This window comes from Prenolepis imparis, unplaced genomic scaffold, assembly GCF_030444845.1.
Source record: "Prenolepis imparis isolate NDT839.2.m4 unplaced genomic scaffold, iyPreImpa1.0 SCAF_12, whole genome shotgun sequence".
NCBI classification, from domain to species: Eukaryota; Metazoa; Arthropoda; class Insecta; order Hymenoptera; family Formicidae; genus Prenolepis; species Prenolepis imparis.
The window spans coordinates 14,717,484-14,729,779 of record NW_028141170.1 but is presented as its reverse complement, the minus strand read 5'-3'; the positions used below and the strand labels follow the sequence as shown (position 1 = coordinate 14,729,779).

Here is a 12,296-nt window from a genome sequence, read left to right as displayed (position 1 = left end):
GCAGTGGTATCAACGCAGAGTACTAACAATCGCGACTAGTACTAATTAAGTAGTATATGTGCAATTTTTTATTTTTTTATAATAAATATTTTTGAAATTATGCCGGTCACTCTCTCTCTCTTATTAGACATACTGTAAATAAAATACGACTATAAAAAATAAAAGACAAAAAGTAAAATATATAAACCTTACTTATGTTATTATGTAATAATGTTTTAATTCATAGATGCCAAAAAGTTTCGGGAATTATCCTTGCGGCAAAAAAATCGGCGCCTTCAAGCATATGAAAGACATAAACATCAACTAATTGTACATCGTGTCGATAGACCTATAATCAGTACAGGAGTCGCTAGTTTAGAGTCGCTAGCTGATATAAATGTGCCTACAAGGCAGTGTACTCTACCTGATAACTCTAATTCAAATAATGCTTTGAATGTTATATTATCTTCAACCGATGTTGCAAGTTCTGATGTTCATGTGATCATTGAATCGGAAGATAAAGAGAATGTCCAAGAAAATATTAATAAAACTTTGGAGCTTTCGAATTGGTTATGTTCCTGGACACTAAAACATAATATTACTCACACTGCTTTATCAGAACTATTAAGTAAATTGCGTACATGTGGTTACTCCGATCTATCAAAGGATGCAAGAACGCTTTTAAATACGCCGAGAAACAGTATCGTAGAGATATGGGCAGAAAAAGAAAGTTTTTTTCATTACGGTTTGAAAAAGTCAATAATTGAACAATTAAAAACAGCATGCACTAAGTTCATAGTGGAAAATAAAGTTATTATGATAGACTAAAATATAGATGGACTGCCAATATCAAAAAGCAGTAAAAGTCAATTTTGGCCAATATTGGGCAAAATTCACGGTGACAAGGCATTTACACCATTTGTAATTAGTGCCTATCATGGATACTCAAAACCATCTGTAGATAAATTTTTAACACCTTTTTGCCAAGAATATAATATTCTTCGAAATACAGGACTCATTTTCGATGAGAAAAGATACACTGTACAAATTAGAAGTGTAATATGCGATAGTCCTGCAAGAGCATTTGTAACTTGCACAAAATCACACAACGGATATTTTGGATGTGGAAAGTGTATGCAAGAAGGCACTTATTCTAATCGTCATATGTTATTTTTGGAATCTACTGCACCTCTTCGAACTGATCAAAATTTTAACAGTAGAATACAAGAAGATCATCATACTGGTGTATCTCCTTTCGAGTCAATACAGCTGCCAATGGTTTCACGGTTTCCTTTAGATTACATGCACTTAGTATGTCTAGGAGTCACAAAGAAATTGTTGTTATTATGGCTAAGTGGATATCAGACATCAAGATTAAGTGGACGAAAAATAGCAAAGCTATCTAATATTAATTGCAATGTGGATACCGAAGGAGTTTGCTCGAAAACCACGTTCTTTAGATGAATTGAATCGTTGGAAAGCAACAGAATTGCGGGAATTTTTATTGTACCTTGGACCAATTGTGCTGCTAAATATTTTGCCTGAAGAAAATTTACTGCACTTCAATGCGTTAAATTGTGCAATACGGATATTGTGTCATCCAATGGATTGCTTTCGTAACAATCAATATAGCAGAGATCTACTGATTCAATTTGTAGAAATATTTAAACAGTTATATGGCGATGATACTATAATTTACAATGTGCATAATTTACTTCATATAAATGAAGACGTACTGATGTATGGCCCATTGGATAAATTTTCTGTCTTTCCTTTCGAGAACTACATGCAATCAATAAAAAAATTACTGAGAAAAGCCGATAAACCATTACAACAGTTATACAAAAGAATTTCAGAAAATTCTAATAAAACTTTTCAATATGATTGTAACAAATGTAATACACCTATATTGAAAAAGAAATGCTCAAAAGTTCCTCCAATGAATTGTACTAATGCTTATAGTACGATTCAATTAAGTGACTTTATGTTGACAAACAAGAAACCCAACAACTGTTGTTACCTTAAAGATAAAACAATTGTTATTATTGAACATATCTGTTATAACGAAGAAGAAACAGCCGTCATTATTGGTAGAAAATTGTTGACAAAAAATTCTTTGCCATTCTACCCTTGTGAGTCACAAGATATGGATATATATGTGGTTAAAAATTTATCAGACTTGATGATGTGGCCAATTACAAAAATTATAAATAAAGCTGTTCAACTTCCATTTAAAGACAAAACTTTCTGGTGTTGCATGCCATTATTACATTCATCATTAAAATAATAATAATAACAAGATAAAACTTTCTGGTGCTGTTCAGTTGTTTATGGTATGTTGCTATAAAATCATTACTTTTCAATTTGTATCTATAATTGTAATATCTAATTATAAAAATAAAATAATAATAAAGTTTAATTTTATCTATTTATCACGTTTAAATTATTCACTTATTTAATTTATATATATATATATATATATATTTGTGTGTGTGTGTGTGTGCGTGTGCGCGCGCGCACGGATATATATATACACAATATAATTTTTCAGAATGGCGTTTTACGTACTACTGTATGATACGTTTTGTATAACAGTACCAACAATATGGATAGACTTTGAGCGATCAACATTTCAAATGCCGAAAAACAGTAAACAGCTTACTCAAGCTTGCATCAAAAAGTGGTCACCATGTGATGATTGGGATGAAGTAAAATTTCAGAAGAGCTTTGGACCTTATGGTTTGTTTTATATATTTATATCTTACATTAAAATATATTATACATAAAATACTTACATAAAAATAATATTTATTCAAAAACATATTACAGAAACATACCAAAATGCACGGTCGGTAGAAAAAGCAATAAGCGACATGTCTGCGTCAGATTACAATATTATTAGACAGACACAAACAAATAATACTTTGAAGAAGAGATTTATCAAAAAACGAAAATTCTATGGCGACACATCGAGCAACGAAGGTATTTATAGAACATATTTTTATAATAAATTTTATGTATTAAAATTACAATATGTACAAATGTAAAAATTAACAATTGTGGAAATTTCTAGATGAACCAGAAAAGAATAAAATTACAATGCCCTCAAATTACATTCCACTAACAGAAAGCGGAGATATGTATCCGATTCAGCGAGCCAACCGACTAATAAATTATTGACGAGTGCTAAATCAGTCTTCGAAGATTGGTTAGATGTAACAACGCAAGATGTAGCGGATTCCTGTGACGAAGATTCTTATAATGAAGAATTGCAATATTGTAATACAGGTATTACACTAACTGTTATTTTTATCTTGATTGAAGAATTGTATATACAAATGAATGTTAAATTTAAAAATCTTATATTCTTTTATATCGCTTTTTAGAAATGCAGAAAACGATGCCACACGATGGTTGTGATGAACAAGAAAATAAAAAATCTTCAAAAGGTATATTTTAAATTGTTATTACGTAATATAAATTTTATGATGAGTGAAAATGTCTATAAATAACAAATCTTATATTGTTCATATTGCTTTACAGAAATGCCACAAGCTAATATAAGTGTAAAACAGAAAAAAGAGAAAGCAGCTCAACCACTTTCACACGGTATGCTTGAAACTTATTTTTTTCTTTTATTTCATCTAATACAATTATTGGTTACTGACGATATAAACAATATATTTCAAATAATTTTACAGAGCGTTCAAGAGCTAGACCAACAATATTGTCAGATGTGAGAATTTGCCCTTCTACAAGCAATTCGATTCGTGAAATACACGTCATGCATAGAGTAAATTCAGTAGAAGATATCACAAATAATAGAGAAGAAAATTTGGAAATCCAATCAATAAATTTGCAGCACACATCTTGTTGTGGTAAATTTTGTTTTATTTACGTCACAGTTAATATAATGCAAAATAAAAGCGATTATTGTGAATAATAGTAATAGTTTAATTTAGTGATTTTAATAGGTTACTTCTTGTTTTTGTTGTTTAGAAAAATGTCGGCGAGGATATTGTTCAAAGTTTGCGACACTTGAGCGTAAACTCAATCGGATTATTCACTTCCTGGAAAATCCAAAAGAAGTACAAAATGAAGTACGACAGGTTGATTTCTCTTTATTACCGAATTTTCCTCTTACTACGGTAGAACAAGTAGAAGCTTTCAATAATCAGTTGGAGGATGATAACGTTCGGCGACAATTTGTAAGTATCTTTGTGATTTGCAAATTATTAACACAAATAATACATCATGATTACTGTAAATGAGATGAAAGATTCGAAACTCGCTCCATCCATTATAAGAATTTTCAATAATTGAATATAACTATTAATACAATTAATTTAATATTAATTTTTAATATTATATAATACTTTAATTTTCCATTATCCAATATAATATTAATTTAGTTAATTTATATAATGTAATTAATTAAAACCATGAACGCAGTTAGAAAAAAGAATAAATTGAACGAATTTTGCAATGAAATAATACATACTATTTGAAATATTTGTTACAGATTGAAAAAATGTCACAAGTGGGCGGAGAAACTGTACCAAAAATTGTAAGAAATATAATGTCGCAAATTATTGGCTACGAAGTTGCGCAGGCATATACATGGACAGGACAAAAAAAGAAGTTATCTTTAAAAAAAATCGAAATTATCAGATTCAGTAATTGATATTCATAACATTTTATTCAATATTATTTGCGTTCTTTGTCTCTGAACTGTACTAAAACAGAGTGTTTACTGGTAATTTCTGGAAAATTGAATTTTTAAGAGATTTTTTTCTTAATGGAGTTTACAGCAACATTGTTTACACTGGCTGCATCGGAGGGTGCTGGGACTGTCGCCCTTGGGTGACAGAGTCCGCTCCGGTGCAGCCAATATATTTTTTTTTGTTTCCAAAAGAGGAAAAAATCCAGTACTCCGTGGCATATTTTCAGAAAATATTCACTTGGCTGCATCGGAGGGTCCTTTTTTTTTTTTTTTTTTTTTTTTGGCGCTGTGGAAACCATCATGGTACCCTCCTCCCCCGGGTAGAGGATGAGGGTTATGTGGGACTCCTTGTTCCCTTTGACCGTTTCACGAATGGATCGATCAGGGGGCCCAAGACCTACCTCACTAAAACCACAGCGGGTGCCTACGCTGGCGCTTACAGTGATGGCGGGGAACTAGCATTTGCATCACTTCCCGCCATCACCTGACCCTACCTATCCCGGGAGAGCATCTTCCCCGAGAGGAAGATATTCTCCCCCGCGAAAGCATCGTGCGGTCCAGCCCGGTTGCGGCGCAGGGGGGCACAACCCCCACGCCGCGCCCTCCCAAAAAGTTTGGGAGGCGGGGTCACGGCTCGAGTATCCCGCTCGAGCCGCCACCCCCCGCTTCCGGAACGAGGCTCCCTCTCCCTCCCAAAGGGAAAAGAGATTTGGCCAACGCTCCGGGAGCCCGACTTCTGGGAGTTCCCCCAGGAGGGGGGGAAAACCCGTCCGCAGGCAGTGATGCCCTCCCACCGGCGCACTAAGGCACCGGTGAGAGGACACCCGCTGCCGCGTCCCTACCCGGGGGGACCACGTGCAATGGGACTCCTAATGAGTCCCTGTGGTCCCCCTGCCCCCGGACCGCGGTTCCCTCCCTTGCGGGATTCGACCATCGGTCCGGGGGCAGCACCGAGGCCTTCCCTTAGGGGAGGAACTCGGCAGGGGCGGGGGCGGAAGCCGCCCGGCCCCCGGTCGCAGGGCTTTCGCCATGCGGCCGCTGGCCAGGCGACCCCGCCCTCCTCTTCGGACTACAACTCCGCCCCCTAAGGGGCCTCCTTTGTAATGCCGGGCGGGGGGCACAGCGCCCCCCGCCCAACCACACCGTCCAAATGGGCCTCATCCCCTTTCTATTTTGGGCGAGGGGGGCATAGCGCCCCTCGCCAACATCCCGTTATATCTGGCCGCCTCTCATATAGAGGCGCCCCCCCCCCCCCCGTGTGACTTGGGGAACCTAAGTTCCCCGTTATTGTCATGGGGGGGCTTGTTGTTGTTGACGGTGACGGGGTCTTCGTGTTCTCCCCCTTCCCCCGCCGCCGTCTTCCGTCTCGTCACGGGCTCTCTCCCCCCCCGGCCCCCACTACGGCGGTTTCCTCGCCCAGGCAGCCAGGAGGGGTCGTCCCTCTCCTCCCGGGATTCAGGGGAGAGAGGGAGTCTCCTCCCTCTTCCCCGTCATTCCCGCTCTCTTTCGGCCTCCTCCTTCTGCGTCATGACATTGTAGCAGAAGGAGGAGACCGCCTCCCATACTTCCTCGCTACCGGCCATCTTTGCAACAATGGCCGGGAGCGACAGATTTTCCCCAGTTTTTTCGACAAGGACACGGCGCTCCTCAACCCACGCTGGACAGAACTCCAGCGTGTGCTGCGCCGTGTCCCTGTCCTCGTGCATCGGAGGGTCCTAGGACTGTCACTCTTGGATGACAGAGTCCGCTCCGGTGCAGCCAGTATATTTTTTTTTCTGTTTCCAAAAGAGGTAAAAATCCAGTACTCTGTGGCATATTTTCAGAAAATATTCACACTGGTTGTACCGGAGGGTGCTGGGACTGTCGTCCTTGGGTGACAGAGTCCGCTCCGGTGCAACCAATGTGGATAATATTTTCTGAAAATATATCAGTGAATGCTTGCCTTTTTTAGAAACAAAAAAGAAATTATCTGTAAAATATGAATTCTCAGGGAAACATTTCGGTAAATACCCTGTAAAATTTTTTTCTCGCTTTCGCTAAACTTCAAATATTGTATTTATTTTATTTTAAGTATAACGATCACCAGTTCAGCCACAAAGAACATCTAATGTACTAAATGTGTATGATATTGAATCATTGTATAATCTGAATATATATATATATATTGTAGAAGGATAATCAATTCTTTTACAAAATATATTCAGACCTTACGTCTTGGGAACTATACCGATATTTACTTTCATCTAGATGAACTATTTAATATCATAAATTGCTTATATATATAGACTCTATTATAACGTTTTTAGCAATTGTTTTGAAGAAAAATAATACTACGATCAGCGAAATCGAAGCATGTATTCAAGAATGGTTACGACGATCTGGCGACAGAATAAGAGCGTTACTAAAAAAATAAATATATTTATCATTCTAATACATTGTTGCCTGTGTGTTTATTATTAATATATCTATTATATAATTATTATTAATAAATTTTTATTTTAATAGTGGCATTTCTCAAAAACTTAATTAATTTAATTATATTATACTTTAATTGTATAATATTGTTACAATAATACAATTATTGTATTATTGTAACAATATTATACAATTAAAGTATAATAAAATTAAATTAATCAAGTTTTTGAGAAATGTCACTATTAAAATAAAAATTTAATAGCTAATATAAATGACTCTAAGTTGACATATAATTGCCATTATAATGACTAAAAGTTGACTTATAATCGCCATAAAGTCGACTTTTTAGCTGACTGACAGTCGACTATAGTTGAATCATTTGTCGGCTGTTAGTCGACTATAAGTTGACATTCAGTCTGACTTTGAAGTCGACTTTTGACTTTTTCTGCCGATTGATAGTCGACTAACAGTCGACTTGGTGCTGTTTGGGTTCTCTCTTGGAATCTCTTATGATATATTATTTTCAAATAAAACGAAACTTCACTTTAAAAATACGACACAAGCACGATGATTACAACAAAAGCGAAAATCACGACAAGGACTGAACGATATCATCCATGATATCCGATGTGAAATGGCATCCTTGTATCTTCTATCGTGAAAACGCGGGAAACATACGCAATATATGCAACATACTTTAGGGCGCCTTTCCACTGAGCGCGTCACGCGCTCAGTGGAAACTCGGCCTAAAAGTTGGATCAATTCAAAGGCGCGTTCCGTTTCACGCATATGCGCGCATTTATCTATAGTACACGTCACGTTTACTATAGAAAATGCGCGCATATGCGTGAAACGGAATGCACCTCAGTTCTTGACGCTCGGCGAAATTTTCTGATTGGCTATCGCGTCGGCTTCCGCCACGCGTAACGCGTCCTGTGTGCAGAAGCTCTTAATTAGTTTCGAAATTATTAGCAAAATTCTTCATTTTTTACGTGTCTGTCATAAAGAAAGAGTTATATGATAGTAAATGTATTTTCATTTTCATATAATTTACAATTAGTTATGTAAAACAATTATATATACTTTTGTATACACTATATACTTACATTTATTTTTCCTTTTACATCTTTCTCTTTCTTTAATTTGTAAATGTCTTCAATATCTGTTATCATAATAATTACGTTCTTTTTTAATACATAGGGCCACCGCACAAACTTTTCCGTAACGCGATACGTTGCATTAAGTATACTATTAACCATATGTAATCTGAAACTTTAATCAACGCACAGAGAAAATCGTAAACGTAGACGTATTTTCTCTGGGCGTTACTAAAGTTTAAGATTACCTATGTATACTTAATGCCACGTTTACGTTTACGGAATAGCTTGTACAATGGCCCTTACTATCTTCTTATCTAGAATTTTATATTTATAAATAGTATCTTAAGAAAGAGACAACAGATTCTTTTGATGTTGAAAAGAAAATGTCAAATCTGTACCGTTGAGAATAGAATAATACCAGTTGCAATTATAAATATTAATAAAAATTTTAAATTAGGATAAAATAATATTAAAAATTTAAGATTATATTATTTCTCAGATAGTGATTAATAATAGAATAAAAAAATCTTATCCAATTATTTCCTCCAATAGGTATTAGTCCAGATTCTTCTCCCTTCATTTCTGTTGTAGGCAAAACAAGAAATAAATTCATTCACTTCACGGATGTCAAATTTAATATATTTTTATAAAAATGTCAGTCTCATAATTAAATATATATTAATATGTATATATTATGCATATTAAATATAACATTGAAAGTAAAGTTACACAGTTGTGAAACAATGAGGAAATACATGGATGTGGAAAATGTATTAGAATTTCTGAATATCTCGAAAATGCAATGTAGAAAAAAATGATGCTTTTGAGATCTTTAGAAGTTCCGATACATTTTCCATATCCATATATTTCATCAGTCTCATAACAGTGTAAATTTACCTTCAATTTTATACTTAATATATTTAATATATATTAATATTATATTATTTTTAATTAATGTATATTTGTGAGATGTTGATGTAATATAAGAATATGGAAAATGTGTCGGAACCTCTAAATATCTCTAAAGCATCATTTTTTTTTCTACAATGCATCTTCGAGATATTAAGAAGTTCTGATTCATTTTCTGACACAACATAAATTTAACTACTTATGCAGAACACAAATGCAGCTTTATACAGTACTTATATATACTCTGTCTTCATATGATGCGATATCTTACAAACCATAAATCCATTTCAGTTACATATATGCATACTCATTATAAGTAAACACAATTATAAAGAATTACTTTTCTCCATACTTACGTACGCAAAAATGTTAAAAATCATTGTCCATTTATCACATCTTTTACAATAGTGAACGGGAAGTGGACCATCTACTCGAAAATGCGCTTCAAACTTCTAAGTATTTCAAACAAAATTTTTGTGTACACTACATTTTCGAGATATTCAGAAGTTCTCTCTCTGGTACATTTTGTGACACTACGTAAATTAGGCGGAACATAAATATAGCTTCATACAGTACTTATATATTCTGTTTATATGATGCGATAACTTACAAACACCAATCATTATATGCAAAAGCAATTATAAAGAATTTCTTTTCACCAATACTTACATACCGTATAAATCAATGTCCATTTATCACATGCTTTATAATAGTAAAGTGGGGAAGTGAATCATCTATTCCATAAAATGGGATGAGATTAAAACATATGCAACTGATATGAGTCTACATATTGCCATGTAACAATTTAATATAACAATTATTGCATACTGGTGCACCTGCTGTGGAAATCGTTAGTTAACACATTTTAAAAATTAATATTTAATATTAATATTATTGTTACTATTATTATTACTTACATAATTAAAAATCTTACTATTATTAAAAGTTGTTTTGTAAGGTAAACATGTACATATGTATTGATGCAACATATTTAATATACAGCAATGCATTCACAATTCTCATGGGAGAATCTCATAAAATATACGCCAATCGATGCATTTCATTGTCAGATTGTCGAAAAAACCGAATATATTTATTTATTTATTTCATTAATTCGTAATTGGTGAGACGCACCTTTTTGCAACATTTATTTTAATTATAAAACCGATTAGTGCATTTTTCCACTTCGTGACGCATTCCGCATGGGTGTCTCAAACTTACACGAAGCATAAAGTCACGGCAAATCATTTGTTATATCAAATGTAAAAACAAAAAGCGAAAAAGACAACACGAGCGATAATAAACGATACAAGAGAAAATGTTACAACATGATTGAGAGAGTCGATTATAATTCACACAACTAACATAAAAATTACAAAAATAAACGAATTTATCAGAAAATTTATAGATTCATTTTTTCGAATGTAATATATACGCTCATCTTTTTAATTTCCACTTAGTTGCGTGATACACAATCGACACGCAGAGCGGCTTTATTATAAGGTTATGGTTTATGCACACGTGACATTGGGTGCGTTCCAATATTTCTGTCCAATATACTGTCAGTACAGAAATTCTATAGTTTACGGCATGTACGTACACTATAAATTTTCAGCACTGGCAGTGCAGTGAATTTTAGAACGTACTCTGGATACACTCAAACGTCACGTGTACAGAAACCGTAACCTTATAATAAAGCCGCTCTGCTTGTTGATTGTGTCACACAACCAAGTTAAAATTTCAAAAATGAGCGTATTTATTAGATTTGGATAAAAGTATTAAGTTTCTAATAAATTCGTTAATTTTTGTAATTTTCATTTAGTTGTGTGGTTTACAATCGACTTCTTGAGTATTGTCGTTACATTTTCTTGTGTCGTTTATTATCTGTATGTTCTTTTCTCTTTTGTTGTTACATATGATATAACAAATGATTTGCCGTGACTTTATGCTTCGCATATGTATGAGAGACCCGTGCAAAATAAGTCACGAAGTGGAAAAATGCACTAATCAATTTTGTAATCGAAATAAATATTGCAAAAAAGTACATCTTACCGATTATGAAGTTGATGAAGTAAATAAAAATATACGGCCTTTTCGGCAATCTGTTAACAATGAAATGCATCGATTGGCGTATATTTTAAGAGAATCTTTCTCATCAGAATTGAGAATGCATTGTTGTACATTAAATATGTTGGGCCAATGCATATGGCCGTGTTTAGCTTGCGAAACAAATTCCAATAATGCTAAGTGTTTTAATTATTTAAATATTTAAGAAATGTTAAGATGCGTTAACTAAAGATTTTCACCGCAGGTGCACCTGTATGCAATAATTGTTATATTAAATTAACGCATAGCTGTGTGGAGGCTCTAAGATGTGGTCATGCCTACTGCAAATATTGTTTGAAGCGCATGCCTTTTCGAATAGATGGTCCACTTCCCGTTCACTATTGTAAAAAATGTGATAAATGAACAATAATTTTTACCATTTTTACGTATGTGAGTGTGGAGAAAAAAATTCTTTATAATTGTGTTTGCTTAAAATGAGTATGCATACATATAACTGAAATGGATTTGCGGTTTGTAAGATATCGCCTCATATGTAGACAGAGCATAAGTACTGTATGAAGCTGCATTTGTGTTTTGCATGAGCAGTTAAATTTATGTTGTGTCAGAAAATGAATCAGAACTTCTTAATATCTCGAAAAAGCATTGTAGAAAAAAATGATGCTTTTGAGATATTTAGGTGTTCCGATATAATACATATTTTCTATATTCTTATATTACATCAATATCTCACAAATTTACATTAATAAAAAATAATATAATATTAATATTTATTAAATATATTAAGTATAAAATTGAAGGTAAATTTACACTGTTGTGAGACTGATGAAATATACGGGTATGGAAAATGTATCGGAACCTCTAAAGATCTCAAAAGCATCATTTTTTTCGACTTTTCATTTTCGAGATATTCAGAAATTCTGATACGTTTTCTGACACTACGTAAATTTGACAACTTATGCAGAATATAAATACAACTTCACACAGTACGTATATATGTTTATATGAGAAAATATTTTTATATGTTCAAATAAAGATATTTGAATACATATTTTTAATCAAAATAAAATATTTATTTACAGATTAAAGTGGATGAAGAACGATGA

At 34.0% G+C, this 12,296-nt stretch overlaps 1 protein-coding gene and 2 pseudogenes across 1 annotated transcript; all 3 read left to right on the top strand.

The window, feature by feature from the left end:
- LOC145943417 (uncharacterized) overlaps window positions 1-2,266 on the top strand; it is a 12,262-nt pseudogene extending 9,996 nt beyond the window's left edge.
- A 265-nt stretch (window positions 2,267-2,531) lies between these two features.
- Window positions 2,532-7,115, top strand: LOC145943416 (uncharacterized; annotated as a pseudogene).
- A 3,938-nt stretch (window positions 7,116-11,053) lies between these two features.
- LOC145943415 (uncharacterized) lies at window positions 11,054-11,595 on the top strand. Its single transcript, XM_083050923.1, has 2 exons — window positions 11,054-11,375; window positions 11,438-11,595. The coding sequence occupies exons 1-2, from the start codon at window positions 11,054-11,056 to the stop codon at window positions 11,593-11,595; spliced, it is 480 nt and encodes a 159-aa protein (XP_082907049.1).
- Window positions 11,596-12,296: the final 701 nt, after the last annotated feature.